The sequence below is a fragment of the Pholcus phalangioides genome, unplaced genomic scaffold, assembly GCF_987345545.1.
Source record: "Pholcus phalangioides strain wild (caught in Gottingen) unplaced genomic scaffold, Ppha-v1.0 ptg000001l_1, whole genome shotgun sequence".
Lineage (NCBI taxonomy): Eukaryota > Metazoa > Arthropoda > Arachnida > Araneae > Pholcidae > Pholcus > Pholcus phalangioides.
The window spans coordinates 5,023,740-5,035,904 of NW_028301594.1; the positions used below are offsets into that span (position 1 = coordinate 5,023,740).

Here is a 12,165-nt window from a genome sequence, read left to right on the forward strand (position 1 = left end):
GTTATAAATGAATTAGACTATCACTTATGTCATTCGTGTCACTGCTGTAGCCATAGGACCTATAAATATGGAAACAGTCATTTTCATGTTGGAAAAAACTAAATTCAATTTGTCAGAGGGTACCAACTGAAAGGATTATAAAAAGTATTTTCACATTAGGTTGATAAAGGATGGATTGATGACATGGAAGAAATCCAATAATTAAATAGCAAACGTAGATACATAGAATAGACAGAATTAATCAAGATGACTGCTTCTGAAACTGAAGTCCCCATGAAAAAGTGAGAGACAAGTTCACTATAAGCAACATAGCAGATAGGCTTCACAAGTTTAAATCATCAATGGATTATTACCACGATGCAGAAATACATGGCAACACTAATTCTCCACAAGATGAAGAATTACCAATATACTCCAACATATTTAATTAAATGAAGAAATGGCAAGACATTATCGATGTCATGGCAAAAAAAATCACATCCTCCCCTCCCTTTCTTTGTACCTCAGGCACACCCTGCTCTTTCCATTATATGCCTACAAAATAAAATTTTATGGCTTTGATTATTTGCAGATTTTTCGTATTCCTGGGGACTCTCAGAACATAACCTCTGCAAATACAGAGGGACGACTATGTACTGACAAAATTAAAAAATGCCTCAGATCAATTTAAATCCCAATAAATCCCAAAAAAAGAATTTTATGAACCGTTTATTAATTCACATTATATAACTCAAATTATCATAGTAGAGATATATAGAATGACATCAAAATTTACAGTCGTACATGTCGCAGAAAAAAAAAACAGCAAAAATATGGAGAAACATAACATTCAATGGCAATTTTTGCGATGATCGCTACCACCCCTCAGAGCTAACACCAAATGTAAGACTGACCCACCAGTCACTTTGTAATCGGCTGCAGTTTTATCATCACTCCTACAAGAATAAAACAAAACAAATTTTTGTTATAGTCTACAAATTTCCCAAGTAGGCCTACTACTATTGATAACAAAAATATATAATATTGTAATAATAATCATCTATACTTCTTGAGTATCAGATAAATTTATTTGTCCCATGTTGGAAATAGTACTATTACAGACTTAATCATCACCACCACCATAATCATCATGAGAAAACTGCGGATTATATTACCCATGAACAATCACAGCTCCTATCACATCACAGGCGCATTATAGGCAGGAGATTATAGCAAATGTTTGGTAGAAACTACGATAAGGGTTACTTACATCTGCTTTCCACTGAAAATCAACCTCTGCTGAGCTGGTGGAATGCCTTCTTTTTCTTCAACTCTTTCTTTTATTCGTTCCACCTGAAAAAAATCAATCACAAAATTATTCAACATGAATAATTTAAAACATATAATTGTCACAAAAATATGTCTATTTCTCTTAGTTTTACATCCATAAAAATAAAACCTTTAACTAGGAGTCAGTCTCCCCCCCCCCCCTCCATTGTAAAAGTTAAATGATTTTATAACAGTCTTTTGCTTCATAAAAAATCTGCAGCATCTCAGGACACCCCCTGCTTTCCCACCCTACAAGTTATGGCCTTACCTAAAACACAAAGGTTACTGCACTCTAAAGCAGTGGTTTCCAAACTGTGGGTCATGACCCCTGGGATGGGGGGGAGGGGGGGTCACGAAAGATTTTCCAAAATTTAAGTCTTAAATCGAACTTTTATTTTTTCGTAAAGCAAATAAAGACTACATGTCAAACCTTAGAAAACACACCTTGACTCTTAGCTAAACTCATTATTAACCAAGCACTCACAAGTCAAAAGTAAAGCACACAACTAATAAATTTGAAACTATAGAGTGTCCGGGGAAAAAACCTTGTCCTTTAAAATTTTAAAAACAGTTAAATGGGGGGAAAAGTTTTTTTTTTCATGCTTGGAGACAGCGCTATAAACTTCTAATTATCAGGTTTTATGAAATCATGTAGTTGCAGATTTTGATGATAGAAAGCCTTACAATCATTCAACTTTCATTTGGTTGTCAAGCATAGGTTGATGTATTGCTGCATACACATATAAGAGCACTGACACATCTTGATCAGAATAACGTTTGTTTTTTTTAACAATTATAAAAAAGAGTAGATCATGCACACATGAAATTCATGTGAGCATGATCTACTCTGCTTTTTTATACTATTACAGCACCATCTATAGATTAAATTTTAACTGAAGGTTAAAAAAAGGGGGAGCCAACAATAAAATTCATGTCAAAAAGGTGTCACACATCAAAAAGTTTCGAAACCATTGCTCTAGAGCAGTGTTTCCCAACCGGTGTGCTCAAGCACCCGAAACTCATCAGATAAGCCGTCATCTGGTAGCAGCGTCAGCTTTGGCCTGAGTTAAGTCTGGCTGTCCATGTACAACTCCGTTCAGCCAACACCATGTATAACAGAAAACTTTGGTGCAAAACTTGTGACGTCACTGAAGAAGTCCATTCCATCTATAGTCATTGGCTATACTGCAAAAAAAGGTAAAGATATCGCATGCATCAGCCTGCTATATCCAATGGCTGCAGGTGAAATGGACTTCTTCAGTGTCGTCAAAGCTTCGTGAGGAGGCCTTTTGCTATAGATGGCGTTGCTTTGCATCAGTCCAAGGTTGTGAGCGGTTCTATCTATCTATAGATAATGTTGGTTCAGTGTGCACGAGCTTAAGGAAAGAGGATTCATTGGCTTTGTAATTTATAGTTTTGGGTGCTCACCCGGCAAGTGAGAGGACATGGGTTCGATTCCTAGCAAGGCCAGTTGAATTTTTTTTTCTTCGCCTCAGCCAGCTGTCGAAACCTTCATAGTAATAGCAGAGAGTGGCTTCCCCTTCAGATAAGCTGAAAGACCTCATTTGTCAACACTTATCAAGATAGCAATATGCAATAAATATGTACTTTCTATCTCATCTCTTTCCACTGAGAATATCTACTGAGTTGTTAACCATTTGACTTCACAGACAGTGCAGAGGAAATAAATTTCACTGCTTGCGAAAGAGATGAATTTATTGATCTTTCTGTTGATTCCACACTCACCAAGTTCACCAAAAGAGTGAGGCATCAGTTGCTCCTTTTTTAACTTGGACTGAGAGATGAGTATCTTAATATAATGAAGAAAGCAACTAAGGCATTTTTGTTCTTTTCAACATCATATGTATGCGAACAAGCCTCTGCTATGACAACAATAAAATACAAAGCAAGAAATAGACTACTACTACTACTTAACCGTACACGCAGCTTGTACACATTTCTCTATGGAATCTCTATCGAATTGGTACATGCCAGAATGTGCGCATATATGTTGTGAATCTAATATGAAGTTTGTTTTTGTGTAATGCTTGTTATGTGTAGTGCTACTATCCGTCAAGAAATACACTGCAAGACCTTGAGAACAATTTATGTGTTTCGTTGCCACCTTTAAGGCCTGATTTTAAGTATTCGTGCTCTAAACATCAATCACAAGTTTCACACTAATGATTAATTGAATAAAACTTTATTGATGTATTTTTGCTCAGCGATTTTCATTGTAGTAAACTGCATTCTGTATTCAAGGAAGGGTGCCCTAATTTTTTAATGTTATTCCAGAGGGTGCCACAAACTTCAAAAGGTTGGGAGACACTGCTCGAGAGAATTGATTTCGTATAACAACCACCTAAACATACTATAAATATGTTAAGGTCCAATTCTAAAGTCTGTTGTCATCATGAAGTGGCCTATCAGTTGCTGGCCACTCCAAGAAGATGCAAGACTTCAGACATGAACTGCAACACACACACACAATGGAACTTTAACCGACTATAACACAGGGCCATGATAGATTTTTTGTCATAGGTGAGAGCAAAAATTATTTTGCTATTACCTCAATGTAAAAACAAACAATCTTACCATAAGAGTTTTTTGTTCCCTTAAAGACTATAACCAACCCAAGGCACAAGCCTCCCCAGCCTCATGCTAGTTGTGTGGGCCTGCTACAACACAAAGCTGCCCTTAAGAGATGCAAAATTAATCACAGGGCCCCCCTCCTCACGGTACAAATGATTTGCTTAAATTTTTACCCCATTCCTAATGAAAGGCACAAAATATACAAATGCATGTAACAATGAGAAGTTGCATAACACGGGACTACTGTACAAATGAATAGATCGTGTATGTTACTTTCTCTCACCTTATCAGTAGGTTCAATATCAATTTCAATCTGAAAAGAAATTTGAAAAAAAAATTAAATAATGGTAGCCAGAAGAACTGAGCACTTCAATCCAGAAAGCACAACACTGTTATAAAGTATTTATCACCAAAGACTCAAAATTCAACTGCATCTACGCTCAACTGTTTTACATTAACTTAGTAAACGAAGAGACATACAGTTTTTCTTCTGGGCTATTATACTACTGGTCAAAGTTCAAAATACCACCAGATGTTTCCTCTGCTTTCTAAAACCACACTGACAAATAAACTGAGCACAGACCAAATGCAAGTTTTTATACAATGCTTCAACTGGTTGTTTTTTTTTTCTTCACGCAGCCGAGGATATCAGTTCATTTAATTTGAGGCTTTCCTTCTTGAAACTGCGATGCTACTGAATAACTTGTGGGAAGTGTCATGCTAGCCCTATCAGAAAGCCAGTTAACCGAAAAGTTTCCAGAGGAGTCAGAGTAATCTTGTAAAGGTGCAGTGAATGCAAAAATGCAGCACTAACATCAACCTCATGAATACATTTTAATGCTTTTACATGCTGTGCTGCATATTGTAAGAAATATGATATTTTTTAATTGAAATAGTACCCATTAGGTAACGAAATGCCCGTCCAAATATTTTTACTTTTATTCACTCTTTCTGCCAGATTTTTTGTATAAGATATGCTTCAATTATAAAAATAATTCTTAAAACATGTATTTATGTAAAACTTTCTGATGGTAAAAATTAAATTAAAATTGATTTAAATAAACAATGGTTTTTCACTTATATTTTATATTATTACAGGGTAAAAAAAACCACTAAATTTTAGCCTATTTTGTACAGCAATATTTACCTATAGTCATTGATCATTTTTGTGGCACCACAAGATATTTTCTGCATACGAGGGCAAATTGGATTCGGACTTATAATTTATTGCCTATTCCGAACGGCAGCTTTGTTTTTTTATACACATCAAGAGGTTGGTGCTCTAACCCCTCTATGTGAGACTCCCTTCAGTAGCAATAGTTTTCTGTGCTAATGTTTCTGCTGTTTCGTTTGTACCCCACGCCAGGAAAGTTTCTCACAAGAACGAACCATGTATTGAACTTACGACACCTATAAACATCCTTTGGTACTTTAGGCAAGTATCTTATCTGCCTGAGCTATCACGCCCTTTAAACATAGTAATATGATGTTTATACATATGTACAGTCAAACCTTGTTAATGAGTCAGTCTTGGGAGAGCAAAAATACAACTTAGTAAGCGGAGTGACTCGTTAAACGGAGTAAGCCATAGCTGTGCCAATTCCTGCCTGAGGACAATTGGGACTTCCCAAAAGTGACCCGGTAAGCGGAGTGACGTGTTAACCGGGTGACGCACTAACGAGATTTGACTTTATACACCTATACATTTTATTCAACACTCCAAACTTAGCCTACATGACTGGCAAAAATATATAGACTTACCTCTTTACCAGTGAGAGTCTGTTCCATCGCAAGTGGTGAGGGGGGAAAAAAATAACAGTAATCAGATATTTCATAAAGAAAAAAAAGACTTTTCATGCATTTAAATCATCACATTTCTACAACTGGTGTCCCAAGTCTATCTAGAACCCTGCCAGCACTACCCTTGTGGGGGAGGGGGAATGGCCAAGGGCTAATTGGTTTTACTTGGCAAATTTTTGAAATATTCAACTAGTTCTCATTTTGCTAAGGCCCGTTCTCTTGAGGTGCCTGGGTGGGTCCATGCGTTAAGATGAAACTGGACCTTTACCCAGCTTCAACTCCCCCCTTTTTTTTTAAACATTACTGCTATGTAACCATACATGCACCTTGTACACACTCCTCTACAGCAGCAGTTCTCAAACGGTGCTCCGTGGAGCCCTTAGGGTTCCTTGTGCACTCTCCCGGGACTCTGCGGCTACTCAAGGAAAATAAGAAAAAAAACAGTAAAATTAAAATATTTTTAAATAGAAATATAAAATATTTTTAAATAGTAAAATTAAATCATTAACTGATGAATAATTAAAAAAATTGGTCTATAGGGCTCAGCCACAGAATTTTTTTTACTAAAAAGGGCTCCGCGAGTCAAAAAAGGTTGAGAACCGCTGCTCTACAGAATTTCTAATGAATTGGTACATTCTGGAATGTGTGTTCTGAGCTCATGTATGACTAACGTATTCATGTAGTCAGAATCGGGCTTGCTTCGTGTTCTTACTGGTGCTGCCACCTATATTGCACATCTTTAAACTTGAAGTAAAGATGGTAAATGAATGAATTTCTGTGTCATGTCAGTATCGCATAGCTGCCAACTTTTGAAAATGAAAATTCGGGAGATTTTCGAGCGACCCCGTATTTTATGCTAAAACCACTCCCTAATAAATACGAAAGGGATTTTTCCAAATAAAATAGGGATTTTCCACACATAAAAGTTAAAGCATACGGAATAAAAACCCTATGCAAAAACAAGTGAAATTAGAGGCCAAACTTCAAAATAGTGATCTAAAAAAATAAATATTGTGTTCAATTAGAAACGCTGTGAACAAACATTCTGCATGAATGACCCCAAAATCATTGGAAGATGAAGGGAAAAAAAGCGTCAATTTTTGAAGAGCACTGACTTTTTGTGACACTTGCTTAATGTTTTTTTTTTTCATTTCACATGAGTGATGATGGCAGTCTTTCCATGACCGATGTTTATGTCCGTAACACAACTTGTACAAAAAGGAAAAATCTGCCCTTTTCCGGAATGTTTGATGAAAGAAAATTCAAAAATCAGAGGGATTGTAAAATGGGGAATTTCACCATTTACGACGTTTGACGTCATTTCAAAAGGAGAAAATAAAAGAGGCTTCATGCCCCACAAGAAATTCCTTAGGGATTGTTTTCATAAGCGGGAATTTCTTTAAATGAAGTAGAGAATGTTTAGGGACAATTAGGGATTTTTTGTGATTTTCGTAAAAATTCGGGACATTTAAGAACTTTTCGGGAGGTCGAGGGATGAACCTAAAATTCGGGAGATTCCCGGAAAATTCGGGAGACTTGGCAGCTATGGTATCGTGTTGTAGGTCTGCTTGCTATACGTGGGAAGACTTCTTTAAATACAAGACCAGCTCGCATTCACGTTTCGAAGTTTAGAAACTGCAGCAAACAAACTTCAGCTGACCACCGTGTGTCAGCAGGGTTCAAACATAGATCCTCACGATGATAGTCCAGCACTATGCCCACATAGCAGCTTTTTTTAAGCACTGCAAATTTACCATGTGCATTGGGAATACATATATCCTGGCACCAAGGACATAAGAGGTCATGGCCACACCCTCATCCACACTTACAGAGAGCTATGATGCAAAGTTTATACAAATACAAATACAATGCCACAACAGGCAAATTGCCCAACGAGGTGGCTGAGTTAAGAACATCATGGATCCCGAGCCCCTACCTACCACTGCTACCCACACATGCACCCCCCCCCCCCGCGGAACCCCCCAACAACTCGGTACATGCGGGAATGTGCGTGTACGTGTAGTGCTACCTGACGTAAAGTTTTGTTTCTGTGTAATGCTTGTTATGTGTAGTGCTGTCATCTGCCCCCAGTTTTACAAACTATGAGTGAAGTGTTATGGTTGAATGATTTACCGTTGTAGGACTGTTGCTCTCTGTGGCGAGACTTTTTAACGGGGAGATCGGCTCGCATTTGCGCCTTGAAGTTGGGAACCACAGAAAACCAACTTCAGCCGACCAGAGAGAGAGAACTACTGGTTTGTTGTGCAATGAAGGTAACTCTAATCAAACTTGTCTGGGTCTTGAACTACTTCCATACCTAAGGGAAAAAGTGAGATTTAGGGTTCAATGCCACTACCTCCCAAGAATGTATTATGCTAATTTTTTTGCATCCACACAGGAGTAGAAAATGAAATTGCATCCTTGAGAAGCAAAAAAAAAAAATGTCCTTTCCCTCCACAAAAGCCTACGTACTCTACTCACTGGAGCCAAGGGTCGCAAAAGACCGGGATCCTTACAAAGCATTTATAGTACGCATAAATTTATATTCGAGCTTTGTCCCCCAAAGTTTCAACATCATATAAATGAAAGATAAGTGAAGTTACCGACATGCTATGGCACATCATCAAACTTCACTAAGACAAATTTCACACTTGACGATTGGTACTGAATTTACAAATGCAAATACAATGCCACAACAGGCAAAATGCCCAACGAGGTGGCTGAGAAAAAGATGCCCATAAAAACATAGATGTCAGATATTTAAAAAATATAGCAACAAAATTAAAAATGCAATTAACAAAAGTTGTAAACAATATATACACATGATAAAATATTATACAATGCCCATAAAGAATACTTATGGTTGTCTTACTCTAAGTATGGATAGCTTCTCGATTTAACCCAACATATGGTTACATACACTTGATAGTTTATCTCTCGTTACGACCCCCTCCATTCCAACGATCTCCCACCAGGACGAGGGAGAAGCGAAACAGAAATGGAGGAAAGAAAAAGACCCAAGGGGGTGTGAAAGAAAGAGATGCTTGGTTTGAGGAGAGAAAAGAGACAGAGAAGAGAACGACTTTCGGTACCTAAGAAGGTCATGGACTTGGATAGTCCAAGGAAAAAAGAACACATTAATAGATTCAAATTGTATATAGCACGATAACTATAAATGTATTAATCAAGGAATACAATATTTTTATGATTTTGAACCTTTATCTCGTGACTTTTTGATTTACGGGTCATTCAAGTATTACGTCAGCATCGAGAGGAGGTTTCGGATTTGCTGACTTTTGATGACAAGGGGTGGGGGGGTTTGAAGGTTGCTTAAATCATCACCCCCCCCCCTTTTTTTAAAGATATGAAATATTCTAAGAGCTGCTGACAAAATTTTGCTGATGGGGGGGGAGGTGAGATCAGTGTTTTGCTGACAGGGGTGGGGAGCAAAAATGGCTGAAAATCTTACATAATACTTGAATGGCCTCTTAATTACTACAAAACCCTCGTCAACTTTCTAATTTGAAGTAGAGCATTGATTAGAAACTTACAATAAATAATCAACAATTTGAGCTCATTCCATTGCATCGTGATCTATAGTCATTCCATGCTCCCCACTCAGATATTTAGAAGGGACGTGCAATTCAGCATTGATTTCGAACTGTGAGACATTAGGAATCAAAAAAAGTTGATGCACTAACCACCAGCTTTAGTATTCATTTCTTATACTTATCTCCTCGAGTTATTTATTCTACTTTTTTCTTAACAAGGGGGGAGGGTGAATCAAGTTCATTCTTTACAAATGAAATGGACGCTAAGGAATAATATAATCACAATGGCATTTCACCGTAGTTCATGCACATTAGATTCGACTTGGAACTAATTTCATTCAAATTGCTACGCAGTTATTATAGATCTATAATTTGAAACTTGTATTCGAAACTTATATTTGCTTTTATAATTAATTTTAATAGTCAAAATATTACTGGAAATAACAAATTTTTTTTTCTTCCTACAAGAATTACTTTGTGACAACACGGATAAAATATAAAATTTAGTATGAATTGCCAATAGATTTACATGTTTGTGAATTATCAATATAAATAGTGGGATAATTTTATAATTCTAATTACCTTGACTTTGATTAGCATTTTGTTTCCTATTTATAAATCTATTCTCAATGTTGTAAACAAAAAACTCAGCTCTTGCTTATGCTGCGGCCGGTCTACAGTAACTCAAAACCTAGACTGTACAGATCGCTGAACGATCTGATTCGTTATTGAAAATATGACGTCAAAAAGGCGCGACTACAGTGAAGCCGAGTTCCCCCGAGGACAGGCTTTCTGCGCCACGTGCAGCGTGAAACACTCAGAACGACACGCCGCCCACTCATCAATGGGAAGGCTGTTTTCCTTCGGAAACGCGTTACGCCAGCGCCTTTCGTCGGGTGTGTGTGATTGGCCAATTGCTTCTGATAGCTGCATTTTCCCCAAGTTTTTAGCACCACCTAAACCGAATAGGACAATTTCGCGCCGGCAGAAGCGTGTAACTTTATCTAGCTCCCCGTTTATTGTGTTTTCCTAGCGTGGCGTATCAGCTGTTCAGTCGTCTGCATATCCATGTATTTTTGCCATAACACACAACAAAAACGCAGAGATCAGCGGAACGTGTGATGGAAGACGCATTTGAGTCCTCCAGAACCAGTCGTCGATCAATCCACTAACGACGTAAAGCCGGGTTTTCCTAGGTGCAGGTTTTCTGTGCTGCGTGCAAGGTGAATCGCCCAGTGCGACACGCCGTCCACTCACCAATAAGAAAAGCAGTATGACTGTTCTCCTACAGAGCGCAATACGGCTCACGACAGCGCTTTACGTCGGGCGTGATTGCCGTCTTAAGAGCATCACGGGCCAAGTGATTTTTCTGAGGCCCTACCTGGCAAATTCTCGAAAAATTCAACTACTTCTCATTTTTCTGAGGCTCCCGGGTGGCCCCGTGCGTTAAGACGGCACTGCGTGATTGGACGACTGCTTCTGGAGGAGTGAAATGCGTCGTGCGTTTTGACAATGTTCTTTCACTCGTGTGTTTTCTTGCCCTTCCCTTCAAACCGGAGCATGCAGACGACAGACTAACTGATGCGAATGCCATATACTATATAATATAGCCACCCTGATCTGATGCGCCACGCTAGGAAAACGCAAGCGCATGGCGTGATTATGTAACACGTTTCTGCCGGCGCGAAATGGTCTAATTCGGTTTACGCGGCGCAAAAAACCCGGCTTTCATAGCAATAGGTGTTTCGCGCCGCGTGAACTGAACAAATTGGCTCAAGCAGCCAATCACGAATCATATTTTTCTTTCATGATTTTGTAAAGTCTAGGATCAAAGAAGTCTTTGAAGAAAGGATTAGTTTTTATCTTTTTTTTTCCATGGATTATACTGTAATTATTAAATATTTTAAGATTGCTTTTTTTACGAATTTTATAAAAAAATTAAGAATGAAATACACAAGTAAAACTTCCATTAAAATGATAAATATCCTTTAAATTAAGTTAAATTTTTCTTCGTACATTTCGGTTATTTATATGGCAACAAGTTTCGTCCGTTCAACGAACCAATGATCGTCAAGCTTCATGTTTCAAACTCGCACAAAAAGTCCTTGATGTTTTTTCAAGTGGACGCCTCCTTATCTTGTGTCAAATAATTAACACTCTTAAAATTCTTGGGGATAACGTTTGTTTCAAACAGCAGTTATGGAAATAGATGAATTCACAGAGGTATGAAAGCTTTATTTAATACAATTCAGATAAATTATCTTATAACGACACACACAATTTTTAGAAGTTCGTTTCCGACGGAAATGTGTTTGTAAATTTGAAATAAATTGTTGTTTGATCGCGAAATTGTTAAAAATGGATTGTTGAAACACTTCAGAGTCAAGATCTAAGCATTAATTGAATGTCTGTGTAATTAATGAATTTGAAATTTGTTTTAGTTGTTGGTAACTTACTTCTTATAACACACCTCCTTCCGGTGGAAAGTCTATTTAATGTTTTATTTGTGATTTTATCGATTTAATGTCTTTGGTCATGCGTTGGAAGTGTTTTAAATTAAACAATAATCAATGCTTGACTGGAACAATGAATAGCATTAAGTTCAAAATTATTGTTAATTAGTTAAGGCCCCACAAGGGGGCTGACGGGTCTGAGACGATTGTCATCGTTTTTTTGTTTTTTTCACGTAAATCTGACACGGGGGGGTTCTCTGGAAAGTCCTGGAGGATGTGTGGAAGGGGGCATGTTAATTACTCCCAGGGCCAGAGCTAGTGGGGCAGCAATGGGGTCTAATGCAACCTCAAATCATTGTTATAAGATTATCAATTTTGATCAGGGAAATGCAAAATCGTGTTTGACCCCCCCCCCCCCAAATTTATAAAAATCCTACTTACTCCTCCCTCCCCACCCTTTC

General features: G+C 37.8%; 2 protein-coding genes across 3 annotated transcripts in view; one reads left to right on the forward strand and one right to left on the reverse strand.

The window, feature by feature from the left end:
• Nucleotides 1-692: 692 nt before the first annotated feature.
• On the reverse strand, nucleotides 693-9,951 carry Nedd8 (Nedd8 ubiquitin like modifier). Its single transcript, XM_089241242.1, has 5 exons — nucleotides 9,834-9,951; nucleotides 5,662-5,679; nucleotides 4,184-4,213; nucleotides 1,250-1,332; nucleotides 693-935 (listed from the first exon to the last, which is right to left on the reverse strand). The coding sequence occupies exons 1-5, from the start codon at nucleotides 9,849-9,851 to the stop codon at nucleotides 830-832; spliced, it is 255 nt and encodes an 84-aa protein (XP_089097368.1). The 5' UTR covers nucleotides 9,852-9,951; the 3' UTR covers nucleotides 693-829.
• Nucleotides 9,952-11,340: 1,389 nt separating this feature from the next.
• Nucleotides 11,341-12,165, forward strand: part of LOC149089732 (uncharacterized) — a 28,415-nt gene continuing 27,590 nt past the window's right edge. For both annotated transcript variants that reach the window (XM_089241347.1, XM_089241409.1), the window contains exon 1: nucleotides 11,341-11,474. In XM_089241347.1, coding sequence (XP_089097473.1) covers nucleotides 11,451-11,474 — 24 coding nt within the window. In that variant the 5' untranslated portion in view covers nucleotides 11,341-11,450. The remainder of the gene's footprint in view (nucleotides 11,475-12,165) is intronic.

Excerpts from the sequence above, each read along its gene's own strand:
- Nedd8 (XM_089241242.1), bottom strand. Across the intron at positions 1,333-4,183 it reads ATATTGAACCTACTGATAAG|GTGGAACGAATAAAAGAAAG; the intron begins GTGAGAGAAAGT and ends GATTTTTTTCAG. Across the intron at positions 936-1,249 it reads ATTTTCAGTGGAAAGCAGAT|GAGTGATGATAAAACTGCAG; the intron begins GTAAGTAACCCT and ends TTATTCTTGTAG.